This window comes from Armigeres subalbatus, chromosome 1 (genome assembly GCF_024139115.2).
Source record: "Armigeres subalbatus isolate Guangzhou_Male chromosome 1, GZ_Asu_2, whole genome shotgun sequence".
Classification (NCBI taxonomy): domain Eukaryota; kingdom Metazoa; phylum Arthropoda; class Insecta; order Diptera; family Culicidae; genus Armigeres; species Armigeres subalbatus.
Window position 1 is genome coordinate 123,132,638 of NC_085139.1, and position 15,376 is coordinate 123,148,013.

The 15,376-nt window shown below is 38.0% G+C and overlaps 1 protein-coding gene across 1 annotated transcript; it reads right to left on the reverse strand.

Moving 5' to 3' along the window:
• Nucleotides 1-10,797: 10,797 nt before the first annotated feature.
• Nucleotides 10,798-12,151, reverse strand: LOC134206025 (putative odorant receptor 71a). The gene is made up of 2 exons (XM_062681712.1): nt 10,974-12,151; nt 10,798-10,907 (listed from the first exon to the last, which is right to left on the reverse strand). The coding sequence occupies exons 1-2, from the start codon at nt 12,057-12,059 to the stop codon at nt 10,848-10,850; spliced, it is 1,146 nt and encodes a 381-aa protein (XP_062537696.1). The 5' UTR covers nt 12,060-12,151; the 3' UTR covers nt 10,798-10,847.
• Between the last annotated feature and the right edge of the window lie 3,225 nt (nt 12,152-15,376).

Sequence of the window (15,376 nt, forward strand, 5' to 3'; positions counted from 1 at the left end):
GCACCGATGCCGGCCGGTCTCGGCTCGACTCTGCTGCTGCTGCCGGTATCTGCTCAGCATTGCTGCTTTGTCGGGTCTGTAGGGTGGACTGCTGATGTACTGGCTAGGTTTCGGCTGATGATGGTCACTTTGATGGTGTCGAGCCGAAAAAGCGTTCGGTGCAGACTTCATTCCCTGCTAAAAAGTGTGAGTGCTGTTCAATCGATGTTGTGGTTGCTTCGCTTGTCCCAGTCAGAATGAAAGGAAAAAATCGCATTGCGCTATTTTATGGCTTCTCGGCAGACCCAGCGGCTGCTCATTCGCTGGTGTCTGCACCAATCAGAACGTGGTAATGGAATGATGCAAGAATTATGCGGTATCCATATTTATAGGTTCCCTTGATCTCAATGTCTTTCATTGAAAACAGTTTCATGCCTATTGAAACAAGTTTTTCGGGTCTTATCAAGCATGGACATGGAAGGCATACTTGAAATCTGTCGATTGAGGGGTTTACCGCAGAAATTCGTCCACTGAGATGAACGCTATTAACGTTTAAAATCTTTCAACACAGCGTAACGCGGTCGATTTGAATATTTTGAAATGACACCCGGTGTAGTGAAGAGAGACGTAAGTCCTACGTCAATATCAAACGTAAAAATAGGGTCTGATGTAATTTATAACCATTTTTCCGCAAGTTTTAATTCTTAATAAATCCATAATAACATTGGTTTAAACCTGTTCTAACCACAGCGGCAAATGGGACAACCTTCACAAAGATGTTGCAGGGGTAAATAGTAAAATTATTGGTTTGCATAGTTAGAGGAAGAGTTCTTTATCACAATGCACGTTATAAAATGAACACTTGTATCAAACTTTCACAAATTTATGATAAAAAGAAAATGATAAAAGAAACAAACCATATCAAATAACCAAGATAAAACTTTGAATATGTAAATTTAATTAACAAAAATTCTGATATTAGAAAAAAAATCTATAAATAATTAAGAGCTTTTCAAAAGTTATATCAGATTTTTCAAAAGGCTCTTATAATCTTAACTAGTTATATATACAGTGCTATAGTTAAAATAAAGAAAATTAAATGTTTCAAAAGGGGTTTAGAAGCGATGTTCATTTTACCACCAGGTAGTGTTCATTTTACCCGCACTATTTCTGTACAAAGGAAATTTCGATGTTTTTTATTTCGATGAAACACTATGTAAAACAATGTTTATTAACTGTTCAGTGCAAAAAGAATATGAGTCAAATTGCTGAACCAAGTGGTAAAACTAGTATATTATCCTCGTTTTATGATTGAATTCAACGCAAGTCCTGAACGTGTTCATTTTACCACCTGTTCCCCTAATTGTTTTTATTTAGAACATGCATATGAACGCAATATTCAATTTAATCTAAACTCATCATTTGCATCAAAATAAGTCGAACACATAATACAACAAGACGGATTCAACCTCATAAAAACAAATCTGTAAATCTAAAAATCTAAAAATCTAAAATCTAAAAATCTAAAAATCTAAAAATCTAAAAATCTAAAAATCTAAAAATCTAAAAATCTAAGAATCTAAAAACCAAAAAATCTAAAAATCTAAAAATCTAAAAATCTAAAAATCTAAAAATCTAAAAATCTAAAAATCTAAGAATGTAAAAACTTAAAAATCTAAAAATCTAAAAATCTAAAAATCTAAAAATCTAAAAATCTAAAAATCTAAAAATCTAAAAATCTAAAAGAATCTAAAAATCCAAAATCTAAAAGTCTAAAAATCTAAAAATCTAAACATCTAAAAATCTAAAAATCTAAAATCCAAAAATTTAAAAATTTAAAAATCTAAAATCTTAAAATCTAAAATCTGAAAATCTAAAAATCTAAAAATCTAAAAATCTAAAAATCTAAAAATCTAAAAATCTAAAATCTAAAAATCTAAAAATCTAAAATCTAAAATCTAAAAATCTAAAATCTAAAATCTAAAAATCTAAAAATCTAAAATCTAAAATCTAAAATCTAAAAATCTAAAAATCTAAAAAATCTAAAAAATCTAAAAAATCTAAAATCTAAAATTCAAAATCTAAAATCTAAAAATCAAAATCTAAAAATCTAAAATTCAAAAAATCTAAAATCTAAAATTCAAAAATTCAAAAATCTAAAAATCTAAAATCTAAAAAATCTAAAAATCTAAAAATTCAAAAATCTGAAAATTCAAAAATCTGAAAATTCAAAAATCTGGAATTTAAAAATCTGAAAATTCAAAAACCTGAAAATTCAAAAATCTGAAAATCTAAAAATCTAAAAATCTAAAAATCTAAAAATCTAAAATCTAAAAATCTAAAAAAGATCCTGAAAAATCTAAAGGAGTCTAAAAGTCTAAAAATCTAAAAAAGTCTAAAATCTAAAAATATGGAGTCTAAATCAAAGATCTAAAATCTAAAAGTCTAAAAGGAGTCTAAAAATCTAAAAGATCTAGGAAATCTAAAAATCTAAAAGTCAAAAATCTAAAGTCAAAAGTCTAAAGAGTCTAAAGATCTAAAAGAGGTCTGAGATCTGAAAGATCAAAAGTCTAAAAGTCTAAAATTCAAAAGTCTAAAGTCTAAGTCTAAAGGAGTCTAAAGTCTAAAAGTCTAAAGATCTAAAGATCTAAAAATTCAAAATCTAAAAATCTAAAATCAAAAATTCAAAAAAATCTAAAATCTAAAATCTAAAATCTAAAAATCTAAAAATCTAAAAATCTAAAAATCTAAAAATCTAAAAATCTAAAATCTAAAAATCTAAAATCTAAAAATCTAAAAATCTAAAAATCTAAAATTAAAAAATCTAAAAATCTAAAAATTTAAAAATCTTAAAATCTAAAAATCTAAAAATCTAAAAATCTAAAAATCTAAAAATCTAAAAATCTAAAAATCTAAAAATCTAAAAATCTAAAAATCTAAAAATCTAAAAATCTAAAAATCCAAAAATCTAAAAATCTAAACATCTAAACATCTAAAAATCTAAAAATCTAAAAATTTAAAAATCTAAAGATCTAAAAATCTAAAAATTTAAAAATTTAAAAATCTAAAAATCAAAAAATCAAAAAATCAAAAAATCTAAAAATTCAAAAATCTAATAATTCAAAAATTTTAAAATCTAAAAATCTAAATATCATTTTCAGATTTTAAGATTTGGATTTTTAGTTTTTAGGTTTTTAAATTTTTTGGATTTTTTTTCAAATGGCCTAATGGATTTTGACCTTGGATTTCGGAACAGCGATTGTACGCTTCATTCAAACAATTTTTGTTAACTAATGTGTCCTGCAGAAAGAAAGGATTCCAATGCTTAATAGAGCCGTTTAAATAACTGTATCAGCCGTTTAAAATTTCAAGATTAGATACAATTAAGCTTATTTGAAGAAAGTTCCTACAACTCAAAAATTAAAAAAAAAAGAATAACCAAAAAAAATATTATTTGAAGGAAAATACAGAATTGTTATAATTAAAATGAGAGGTTTCTGCAGGCTAATTGTTCGTCGTTTTGGCCTTATATAGCAAATTATCATTATCACATTATTTTGAGGACAAAATGCTTAGCACGTTACGTTACACATACAAATAATTTTACTGCTCATCTGCTTTTTCTCTATTATGCTAAAATGATTACTTGTCTTGTCTTGTCTTAGCACATGCACAGCCAGTATTGAAAAGCATCCTGGAAATGTCGGTTGTATTTCCGAGCATTTTCTTGTCAGTATCAATATTTGTAGCATATCATAAATAAGACACAAATATTAAAACGGCCAGGCCCACCGTGCAGGCTTGAATTGGGAGATAATTCATTACTCACCGGCAATCAGATTATTCAGAGATGAATAACATGATCAACGAAGTGTTCTGAATTCGCGAAAGGAAGAAACGGGGACAGCCGTACCAACCGTTTCACATTCAGGGGGTATATGAAAAAGTATCGTTGAAGTGACATTGCTAAGAAGATTAGTGTCACTCCTTGGTGAAACAACATTCAGGGATGGGACACAGGTATTTCTTCCACATGTCTTGGCTTTTAATGCCATGGCTAAAGCGCCAATACTTGCTCTCTGAAACGAGATAAAACAGAAAAACCCAGATTAATCCACCTACAGTGAGATTTTGACCCTTCCTTAATTAAAAGGAAAGATTTTCAGACTCCAGTATTTAAAACGAGATAAAACTACTCAACCTCCCACGGCGATTGAAAGTGTAAATGACAAATTAATTGCCTACCAAAAGGCGGATTCCATGGGTTGAGTGCCAACAAAACGAATGATTCCGCACTGTACGTCAGGTTGCCTATCTATCAGGCGCTCGTCGGATTGAATATTGTAACATGTGGTAACATGGTTGGTTAGAAACTATCGTAACGCTGGCAGCATGTATACTCGTAATTTCCAGAGACCTTGATATTAATTAATCTAAAAATCAAAAAATCAAAAAATCAAAAAATCTAAAAATTCAAAAATCTAATAATTCAAAAATTTTAAAATCTAAAAATCTAAATATCATTTTCAGATTTTAAGATTTGGATTTTTAGTTTTTAGGTTTTTAAATTTTTTGGATTTTTTTCAAATGGCCTAATTGATTTTGAACTTGGATTTTAGAACAGCGATTGTACGCTATATTCAAACTATTTTTGACAACTAATGTGTCTTGCAGAAAGAATGGATTCCAATGCTTAATAGAGCCGTTTAAATAACTGTATCAGCCGTTTAAAATTTCAAGATTAGATACAATTAAGCTTATTTGAAGAAAGTTCCTACAACTCAAAAATTAAAAAAAAAGAATAACCAAAAAAAATATTATTTGAAGGAAAATACAGAATTGTTATAATTAAAATGAGAGGTTTCTGCAGGCTAATTGTTCGTCGTTTTTGGCCTTATATAGCAAATTATCATTATCACATTATTTTGAGGACAAAATGCTTAGCACGTTACGTTACACATACAAATAATTTTACTGCTCATCTGCTTTTTCTCTATTATGCTAAAATGATTACTTGTCTTGTCTTGTCTTAGCACATGCACAGCCAGTATTGAAAAGCATCCTGGAAATGTCGGTTGTATTTCCGAGCATTTTCTTGTCAGTATCAATATTTGTAGCATATCATAAATAAGACACAAATATTAAAACGGCCAGGCCCACCGTGCAGGCTTGAATTGGGAGATAATTCATTACTCACCGGCAATCAGATTATTCAGAGATGAATAACATGATCAACGAAGTGTTCTGAATTCGCGAAAGGAAGAAACGGGGACAGCCGTACCAACCGTTTCACATTCAGGGGATATATGAAAAAGTGTCGTTGGAAGTGACATTGCTAAGAAGATTAGTGTCACTCCTTGGTGAAACAACATTCAGGGATGGGACACAGGTATTTCTTCCACATGTCTTGGCTTTTAATGCCATGGCTAAAGCGCCAATACTTGCTCTCTGAAACGAGATAAAACAGAAAAACCCAGATTAATCCACCTACAGTGAGATTTTGACCCTTCCTTAATTAAAAGGAAAGATTTTCAGACTCCAGTATTTAAAACGAGATAAAACTACTCAACCTCCCACGGCGATTGAAAGTGTAAATGACAAATTAATTGCCTACCAAAAGGCGGATTCCATGGGTTGAGTGCCAACAAAACGAATGATTCCGCACTGTACGTCAGGTTGCCTATCTATCAGGCGCTCGTCGGATTGAATATTGTAACATGTGGTAACATGGTTGGTTAGAAACTATCGTAACGCTGGCAGCATGTATACTCGTAATTTCCAGAGACCTTGATATTAATTAATCCAGAACTAACTTAATCAGTCATTGATCTGAACGAAACTCAATAGCGTTCAATAATAACATATATTTTGCCTTATGGGTGCCTAATTTTGTAAAACTAATGATGTTTAATAACTTAAAATGAGTGAGATTTATATGGTAGTAAATTTTAGAATTTGCACACATACATGCATATAAGTGGTCTATTAGTATCTCAAAACATGCTCACATTTGTTATCTAGCTTCCACTAAATAAATTTTTGAAATCCCTTCAAATTTTTACGTTTTTGCTTTTCTGAGAAGGTTTTGTGGTACATGCTTCTATCTGTTCCTCAATTAAAATCAATTGTTTCTTTGAAACAAATCCGAAAAATAAGCATATTTTCAATATTAAAGTGAATTTGTTTCAACTGGCATACATTTTATTTCATAATTCAAGAGGTTTATTGATAGATTAATGCATAACACGCCTGCGTAACGCATACAAAGTGAAATTATAGACACTTCCGAAGGAAGGGTCAAAAATAAAATAAAATAAAAGAAATTTATATAACAAAATTTACAAACCTTGATCTCGTATTATTACTAAACTTAAAAAAAACACTTATAAAACTGAAAACACCAAACCAAACAAGAATGGTTGAAATAGAACTAATAGCTCTCACCATGAACATCACCCTTCATAACGCGGTTTATTTTTCGCGCTGCTTTTTTTTATGCGTGAAACTTTTAAAGTCGTACTAAAAAAATGACATTATTGGTTCAGGAGCGTTATCATTTATTTATTCAGACTAAGGCCGAAGTGGCCTGTGCGGTATGTAAGAGTCTTCTCCATTCGGCTCGGTCCATGGCAGCACGTCGCCAGCCACGCAGTCTACGGAGGGTCCGCAAGTCATCTTCCACCTGATCGATCCACCTTGCCCGCTGCGCACCTCGCCTTCTTGTGCCCGTCGGATCGTTGTCGAGAACCATTTTCACCAGGTTATTGTCCGACATTCTGGCTACGTGCCTGGCCCACCGCAGTCGTCCGATTTTCGCGGTGTGAACGATGGATGGTTCTCCCAACAGCTGATGCAACTCGTGGTTCATTTGCCTCCTCCATGTACCGTCCGCCATCTGCACCCCACCATAGATGGTACGCAGCACTTTCCTTTCGAAAACTCCGAGTGCGCGTTGGTCCTCCACGAGCATCGTCCAGGTCTCGTGTCCGTAGAGGACTACCGGTCTAATGAGCGTTTTGTAGATGGTCAGTTTGGTACGGCGGCGAACTCTATTCGATCGAAGCGTCTTGCGGAGTTCTCTGCTGGTATCATTTTCGGCAGTCACCAGTGAGCCCAAGTACACAAATTCTTCTACCACCTCGATTTCATCACCACCGATGCCAACTCGCGGTGGGTGGCTCACATTGTCTTCTCTTGAACCTCTTCCTATCATGTACTTCGTCTTCGACGTGTTGATGACTAGTCCAATCCGCTTGGCTTCCCTCTTCAGTCTGATGTAGGCTTCCTCCATCTTCTCAAAGTTACGTGCCATAATATCTATGTCGTCGGCGAAGCCAAATAGCTGGACGGACTTATTGAAAATTGTGCCACTCGTGTTAATCCCTGCTCTTCGTATTACCCCTTCCAAAGCGATGTTGAATAGCAGACACGAAAGACCATCACCTTGCCGTAACCCTCTGCGGGTTTCGAAGGGACTCGAGAATGCCCTGAAACTCGAACTACGCACATCACCCGATCCATCGTCGCTTTGATCAACCGTGTCAGTTTATCCGGAAATCCGTTTTCGTGCATTAGCTGCCATAGCTGGTCCCGATCGATTGTATCATATGCGGCTTTGAAGTCGATGAATAGATGATGTGTGGGCACGTTGTATTCGCGGCATTTCTGCAGTACTTGGCGAATGGCAAACACCTGGTCCGTGGTGGAGCGTTCGCCTATAAAACCCGCCTGGTACTGGCCCACGAACTCCCTTGCAATTGGTGCTAGTCGACGGCATAAAATTTGGGAGAGTACCTTGTAGGCGGCGTTCAGCAATGTGATTGCGCGGTTGTTGCTACAATCCAGCTTATCGCCCTTTTGTAGATGGGACACACGACACCTTGCATCCACTCCTGCGGCAAAACTTCCTCCTCCCAAATCTTGGTAATGACCCAGTGCAGCGCTCTAGCCAGTGCCTCACCACCGTGTTTAAATAGCTCTCCTGGTAGTTGGTCAACCCCAGGGGCTTTGTTGTTCTTCAGCCGACCAATCTCCTCCTGGATTTCCTGGAGATCCGGGGCCGGTAGAATTATGTCCTGCGCGCGTTCCCCTAGGCCCATCACCATACCGCCATCTTCGTCTGCCACATCGCCATTCAGGTGCTCTTCGTAGTGCTGCCGCCACCTTTGGATCACCTCACGCTCGTTCGTAAGAAGGTTCCCGTTTATGTCCTTACACATATCGGGCTGTGGCACGTGGCCCTTACGTGAACGGTTCAACTTCTCATAGAACTTTCGTGTGTTATTAGTGCGGTACAGTTGCTCCGTCTCTTCACGGTCTCGATCTTCCTGCTGGCGCTTTTTCCTCCGGAAAATCGAGTTATGTCTGTTCCGCGCCTGTTTATATCGTGCCTCATTCGCTCTCGTGCGGTGTTGCAGCAATCTCGCCCATGCTGCATTCTTCTCTTCTACTAACTGCTCACATTCGCCGTCATACCAGTCGTTTCTCCGATCCGGGGGCACCGTGCCAAGTGCAGCGGTTGCGGTGCTACCAATGGCGGATCGAATATCTCTCCAGCCATCTTCAAGAGACGCTGCGCCTAGCTGCTCTTCCGTGGGGAGTGCCACTTCCAGCTGCTGCGCGTATTCTTGGGCTAGTCTACCGTCTTGTAGCCGCCCAATATTAAGCCGCGGCGTCCGACTTCGACGCGTGTTGTACACCGTCGAAAGTTTTGAGCGCAGGCAAACTGCAACGAGGTAGTGGTCGGATTCAATATTCGCACTGCGGTAAGTGCGGACGTTCGTGATGTCGGAGAAGAATTTACCGTCGATTAGAACGTGGTCGATTTGGTTTTCCGTTTCTTGGTTAGGTGATCTCCATGTGGCCTTGTGGATATTTTTGCGGGGAAAGAAGGTGCTTCGGACTACCATTCCGCGGGAGGCTGCGAAGTTTATGCATCGTTGGCCGTTGTCATTCGATACGGTGTGCAGACTATCCGGTCCGATGACCGGTCTATACATTTCCTCCCTTCCTACCTGCGCGTTCATGTCACCGATGACGATTTTGACGTCCCGCAGTGGGCATCCATCGTATGTCTGCTCCAGCTGTGCGTAGAACGCTTCTTTCTCGTCGTCGGGTCTCCCTTCGTGTGGGCAGTGCACGTTGATGATGCTATAGTTGAAGAAACGGCCTTTAATCCTCAGCTTGCACATCCTTGCGTTGATTGGCTGCCACCCAATCACGCGTTGGCGCATCTTTCCCAGCACTATGAAGCCGGTTCCCAGCTCGTTGGTGGTGCCACAGCTTTGGTAGAAGGTAGCCGCCCGATGCCCGCTTTTCCACACCTTCTGTCCTGTCCAGCAAATCTCCTGCAGCGCCACGACGTCGAAGTTGCGGGGATGTAATTCATCGTAGATCATCCTGTCGCAACCTGCGAAACCTAGCGACTTGCAGTTCCATGTTCCAAGCTTCCAATCGTGATCCTTTATTCGTCGCCTAGGTCTTTGCCGATTATATCGAGTCGCATTATCTCTTATATTGTTCGTAATTCTTGGTTTTCCAGGCGGCTTATTGGGCCTGCGCAAACCTCCTGTCTCGCCGGAGGGCCGTCGTGTCAGGGCTGTTTAGCGTCCCACCTAACACCAGGACTTGGGCTTGCGCTTTGAGCGGCACACGGTCGCTTTGGCGGAGCCTACTTGCGGATACATGCAGCTTTTTATAGAGGTTTAACAGGGCCCACTGTCAAACCCCACCACATCCTAGGCAGGCGCCACAACTCGCAGATGGCCTGGGGAGGGATCGTCAAGCCCTTGGACAAAGTCCCTGCTGCCCCCAAAAGGAGCGTTATGCTCATTAATTTTCACGTGAATATTCTAAACAAACGATCTGATTGAACGATTATCATGCGATGTTAGCTGCGAAAGAAAGTTCAACGTGGCCTCACTGCACAAGTTTGAATGCGTTTGATATTGAGCGAGACTTTAAAATCTAAGCTAAGATGAGTCGAATAGCGTTTTTAAGCAAGATAATAGAAGCGAACGATGGAAGGCGTTTTAAGAGTTTAGAGGGTTTACGAGCATTGGTAGGTGTGAACAAAATCTTTCTGATTACTACTTTTGGTGTCGAACTACTTATAAACCGATGAAGGTGTTTGCATTAGGGTCACGGCACTAAGATTGTTTGATGATGAATCGAAAACGTCATTGTTGCGGTGATTATCCGGTGTATTAATTCTTGCATTTTACTCACGTACTCCATGAACTTCCGTTCTTAACTAGAAGTACTAAATGTATCAGCTCATAAATTACATATAATTACATATGATGTTAATATTGTCTCTAGATACGATTAAGTATTCGTAATGTATTAAGTGCTTGGATGGAAAAAGGGGCAAACTTACCGAAGTAGTTATATATATACATACAAACTACCACCTTTTCCTTACGGCTCTTTTACCATCGTTGTCCTCCCAACTCATAGCTCCAGTGTTCTGATACGTTTTCAAACACTGCATGGACTTTACTTCCGTACCGTAATGCCGGCCTTTCAAGGGATTTCAGGGGTATAGCTGGTACATATATATGCTCGGGACACTTAAAAGAAAATTTTCACGCTTCCTTTTTCTTCGCCTTTCCTTTATTCGACGCTTTTTTTAAGTGATTTAAACAGACTACAAAGCCACACTTTTACTTTTACTCCAATTTTTTTTAGAAAGATGACAGAACAGCAAGGTGATTTTTTACGTCTGCTCGCAACGACAGCTTGCTTAGCCTCCCTATTATGCTAAAATGATTACTGTCGCGAAACTCAAATAATTATTCACTTCAATTTACTACAATCTATTTTCACTATTGAGTTTATAGTTTGATAATTGAAGCACTGTACTTCGTTTACTCAAGATCCTGTTCGCTGCTCAGTATGGAGTAGTACGAAAATGCCATTTTCATAATCTAAAATAGGAAGAAAATTGAAGATCAACCATATTCAATATATCGGCCTTAGGAAAACCAGCTCACCGCAATAAATGTACTCATATTCAATGGCATCAGAATGCCATGCAACAAGGCATCCGGTTGAGCATTTTGCAGCAACATTTTCAGGGACTTTTGTTCTGGTATGGCCAAATTGTGCCAATCGATGGCGTAGATCTTGTCCGGTAGAGTGTCGTTCTCTATCAGCAGGAGATTGCCGAAAAAGCAATGGACAAATACCGAAAATACCCCTGCCAGGGTCAGTAAGGTTGCGGATGTGAATATATTTCCGGCGATCACATTCAAACTCATGCAAACAATTCCACCGCAAACCATGTACATGGAGAGATACACCACTCCGTACTTGCGTTGAATCAGAAGGATGAACTCCTTAGTATGGTTGTGCAAGTGTATTATCTCGCCGAGTGATTCGTGAATTGCACTTGATTCGACATTTTTGTTACCGACTTTTTCATTAAGTTCTTCAAGTTTGATTTTGAGAGCTCGAAGTTGACAGCAAGCCGACATGATTCCAGTCACAAGTGACATGCATTGCGCAATCAGACCGTGTTGCGCGATGAAGATGACCACGACCTGATAAGTAAAGTTCACCGGGTAAAAGTACGGCTCCGAAGGATCAATGAACGGTAGGGTACATGCTGTCGGAAGGTTGTACTGAACTGGATCAGGAAACACAAACGGCGCAATTGAGCGGGATACTGCAGCTGATATGTACACCGAGTACAGGGCCTTACAGAACTGGTAGTTTCTGTCGTAGTACCGATCAAACAGGTCCGAAATCGTTTTCGATCTATACAGGAAACGACGATTATGAATCTCTCTCATCACACGGTTCCACCCGTTCCGATTGACAACGATTTCCATTATTCCGAAAACAGCGTCTATGCAGGTGATAAGAATGGCCATGCTGTCAGCAATTTGGTCATAGGACATACGCTCATGATGATTAGCCAGGAAAATTATCGCAAAACAAGGATACAAACTAGGCAACAAGATGGTAAAAACGGTCCACAAATTTGGTTGCCAATTTTCATTGAATATGTCACAACCCGAAATCTTGAGCGCACGGCGGATAAAATTGTATATCAGATAGAATTTTGCATCCTCCATGGTTCGGGTGAATGTTCGGTACGGTTGATGTCGGAATGAAGAACCACAACGATAGTAAGGGTTGATAATCGTGCATTTTACTTTTGTTACGTTTTGTGATGGGCAAATGTTCGGTCTTGGAACTGTAACGTATGTTGATTGATTTCTTAAGAACTTTATTCTACGATTCAAAGGCATTGCGTTATTGCTAATTGATTATGTATTCTTCTACTTATGTCTTCGCATTCCATTTTCCAACGATTATATTGCCCACTCACAGCTTAGAGCGCTTTGTGCATTCCTAAAACAATTAGAAGATACGTTTCCAACAACATTTCACAGTCGTATTTCGCGTGCAAATCGTACGCACCCAGAACCTACTAAATGGTCTTATAGCTGGACGTCTTACCACTATACTGATGGGGTCTTCATGAACGGTATCATCAAATTATCACTTTAAATAGTTCTACTTATTGCGTGAGAATAAAAATACATTTCAACATGTGGTGCCCCTCTGGTCGTAGATAATTGCATTAGATATAAGAGTATGTGATTGAGTGGTGAAGACAAACCTATTTTTTTTATTATTATTTCTTTCTTTCTGTTTTCTAAAATTGTGCGATGTTAAATTTTTCAACAGCAATTTCGCAGTGATCAAACTGTTCCGGTCAGTTGATGTGAGTTGCGGATGCATTGGATTATATTATAGCATTCATGTGGCTTTTTTATTGAATGGGAGCGTAGGTCCTTAACAAAAGATGGATTCACATGAGTCAGAATTTTGTTAAGCAGACCTGCTTGCAGATAACAAATACATACATACCATTTTAAGCCAACACAATCTTCGTAGAGCCTCTTTCCGGCATTCTTGAATTATGCCCAGCCCACACTATCCTCTCTACTTAAGCCACCGTTTGGATATTGGGAGTTAGGCGAGCTCGTGGATCATACTTCGCCACCACACTTTCTTCGTCTCTCCGACCTAACTTCTACTAATGATTCGACTACTCGTATTACAAAACTCACGTTATTATAATAAATCACAAAATAAATCCAAGAGTGATGCATACAAAACCTTACAAATTTTGACTATTATTCAAAACAATTTGATAACCTGGAAAACAACGTTTCATTATACGCTTACATGAAAAAGATGTTTTCATGCTTGGACGAACATTTAGCAAACCAAATTGTACACTAGCTCAAATGCTTTATGTGGTGTTTAGTATGGAATAGTATGAAAATGATGCTTTCATAACCTGCAATAATAAGAAGAAATGCGTTTAATTTTATAAAAAAGAGAAATTCAACATATCCAAACTTACTGCTATAAATGTACCCATATTCAAAGGCATAAAAAAGGCATGCAAAAGAGCATCCGTTTGAGCATTTCGCAGCATCATTTTCAAAGATTTTTGACCTGAGCTGTCGAGCTTATACCAATCGATGTCATAGATCTTATCCGGTAGAGTATCGTTTTCAACTAAAAGAAGATTCCCGAAAAAGCAATTCACCAATATCCCCATAAATCCTGCCAAGCAGAGTAAGGTTGTAGAAGTGAAAATATTGTCCACAATCACATTTATGCACATGCAAATCACACCATTACAAGTCATGAACATCGAGAGGTACAACAAACCGAATTTGTTTTGAATTAATTCGATAAATTCCTTGGTGCGTGTGTGCAAGTATATTGCCTCGCCAAGAGTTTCGTGGACTGTTCGTGAATTGACGGTTGGGTCGCCGAGTTTTTCGTTGAGTTCCTCAAGCTTGATTTTGAGAGCGCGAATTTGACAGCAAGCCGACATTATCCCAGTCACCAGTGACATGCACTGAGAAATCAGACAAAAAGCTGTAGTAAAGCACATGGTAACCTGGTACAAATAGTTTGCTGAATAAAAATACGGTTCCGATGGATCAATAAACGGAAGTAAGCTTGCCAACGGAAGGTTATACTGGTCTGGGTTGGGAAAAAATGGTGCAAATAAACGAGACATCGCAGCGAATGTGTAGAACCCGAACAGTGCCTTGCAGAACTGGTAATTCCTTTCGTAATAGCTGTCAAATAGCTGAGAGATTCTTTCCGATTTATAGAGCAACCGACGGTTGTGAATTTCTTGCATCACAAACTTCCAGTCGTCCCGATTGATGACATACTCCAGTATAGCGAGAATAGAATCGAGACAGGCCAATAGGCATGCCACGCTATCCGCAATATGTTCGGTGGACATATGGTCACTGTTTTTCACTAGGAACACCACAGCAATAAACGGATACAAAGCAACAATGAATATCGAGATGAACGTCAACGCACTTGGGCGCCAGTTTTCCTCAAATATATCACAGCCCACAATTCTGAGCGCAAGGCGAACTAAATTGAGAATAGAGCAGAACTTTGAATCTTCCATGGCCAAATTTTGCAGGTGTTGTTGTAATGAATACCACGACAAAATTAAGGATCTTTTGTGGTGAAATTTGCTTTTAAATAGTTTGCAACTATTTGTCTCCCAGTAGAAACATTGTAAGTATATCTATATCTTGCCCAAACATATTTCCTGTTTTCCTATATTATATGCTAATAGAGTACCATATTAAAATAAATTAGCCTAACTATTGTGTGAGAATAATACCACTTGTTTCATAACTAATGTTTCGTAGCTCATAACTGTCTTAGACCATTATTGATTTTTGGTTGGAATATGTAGGTACATATGCAAATATAGCTCACGAACAGAAAACAACGTTTTGCAGATATTTTTTCATCATACACAAGCAAAGTTCAATCTCTGCGCCTATCAAATAAATTGATGAAAATGCATTAAACATTTAAAAGAAAAACAAAATTCAAGGGTGGTGCTTTTCTTGTGCATTAAAAAATCTCATAAAAAACTAATTTGATTACTAAGGCGTCATTGAAAGGGATGGGTCACTCAGGCCTGGTAGCGGGTCACTTTTTAGTGACTTGGTCACTTTTTTCGAGAAAGTCACTAAAAAGTCTCTTTTTTTGACCTCAAGTCACTAAAGTCACTTTTTCTCGCAAAAAGTCACTATTTTCAACTATTTTGAAACTATTGACTACGATTTTTTTTTAATAAAAGCTCTATGTATCTATAGGGGTTCTCCTTAGCCGTGCGGTAAGATGCGCGGCTACAAAGCAAGACCATGCTGAGGGTGGCTGGGTTCGATTCCCGTTGCCGGTCGAGGCAATTTTCGGATTGGAAATTGTCTCGACTTCCCTGGGCATAAAGTATCATCGTGTTAGCCTCATGATATACGAATGCAGAAATGGTAACTTGGCTTAGAAACCTCGCAGTTAATAACTGTGGAAGTGCTAAACG

Excerpts from the sequence above, each read along its gene's own strand:
- LOC134206025 (XM_062681712.1), bottom strand. The coding sequence starts at position 12,059 with ATGGAGGATGCAAAATTCTATCTGATATACAATTTTATCCGCCGTGCG. Across the intron at positions 10,908-10,973 it reads ATATGAGTACATTTATTGCG|ATTATGAAAATGGCATTTTC; the intron begins GTGAGCTGGTTT and ends TTCCTATTTTAG.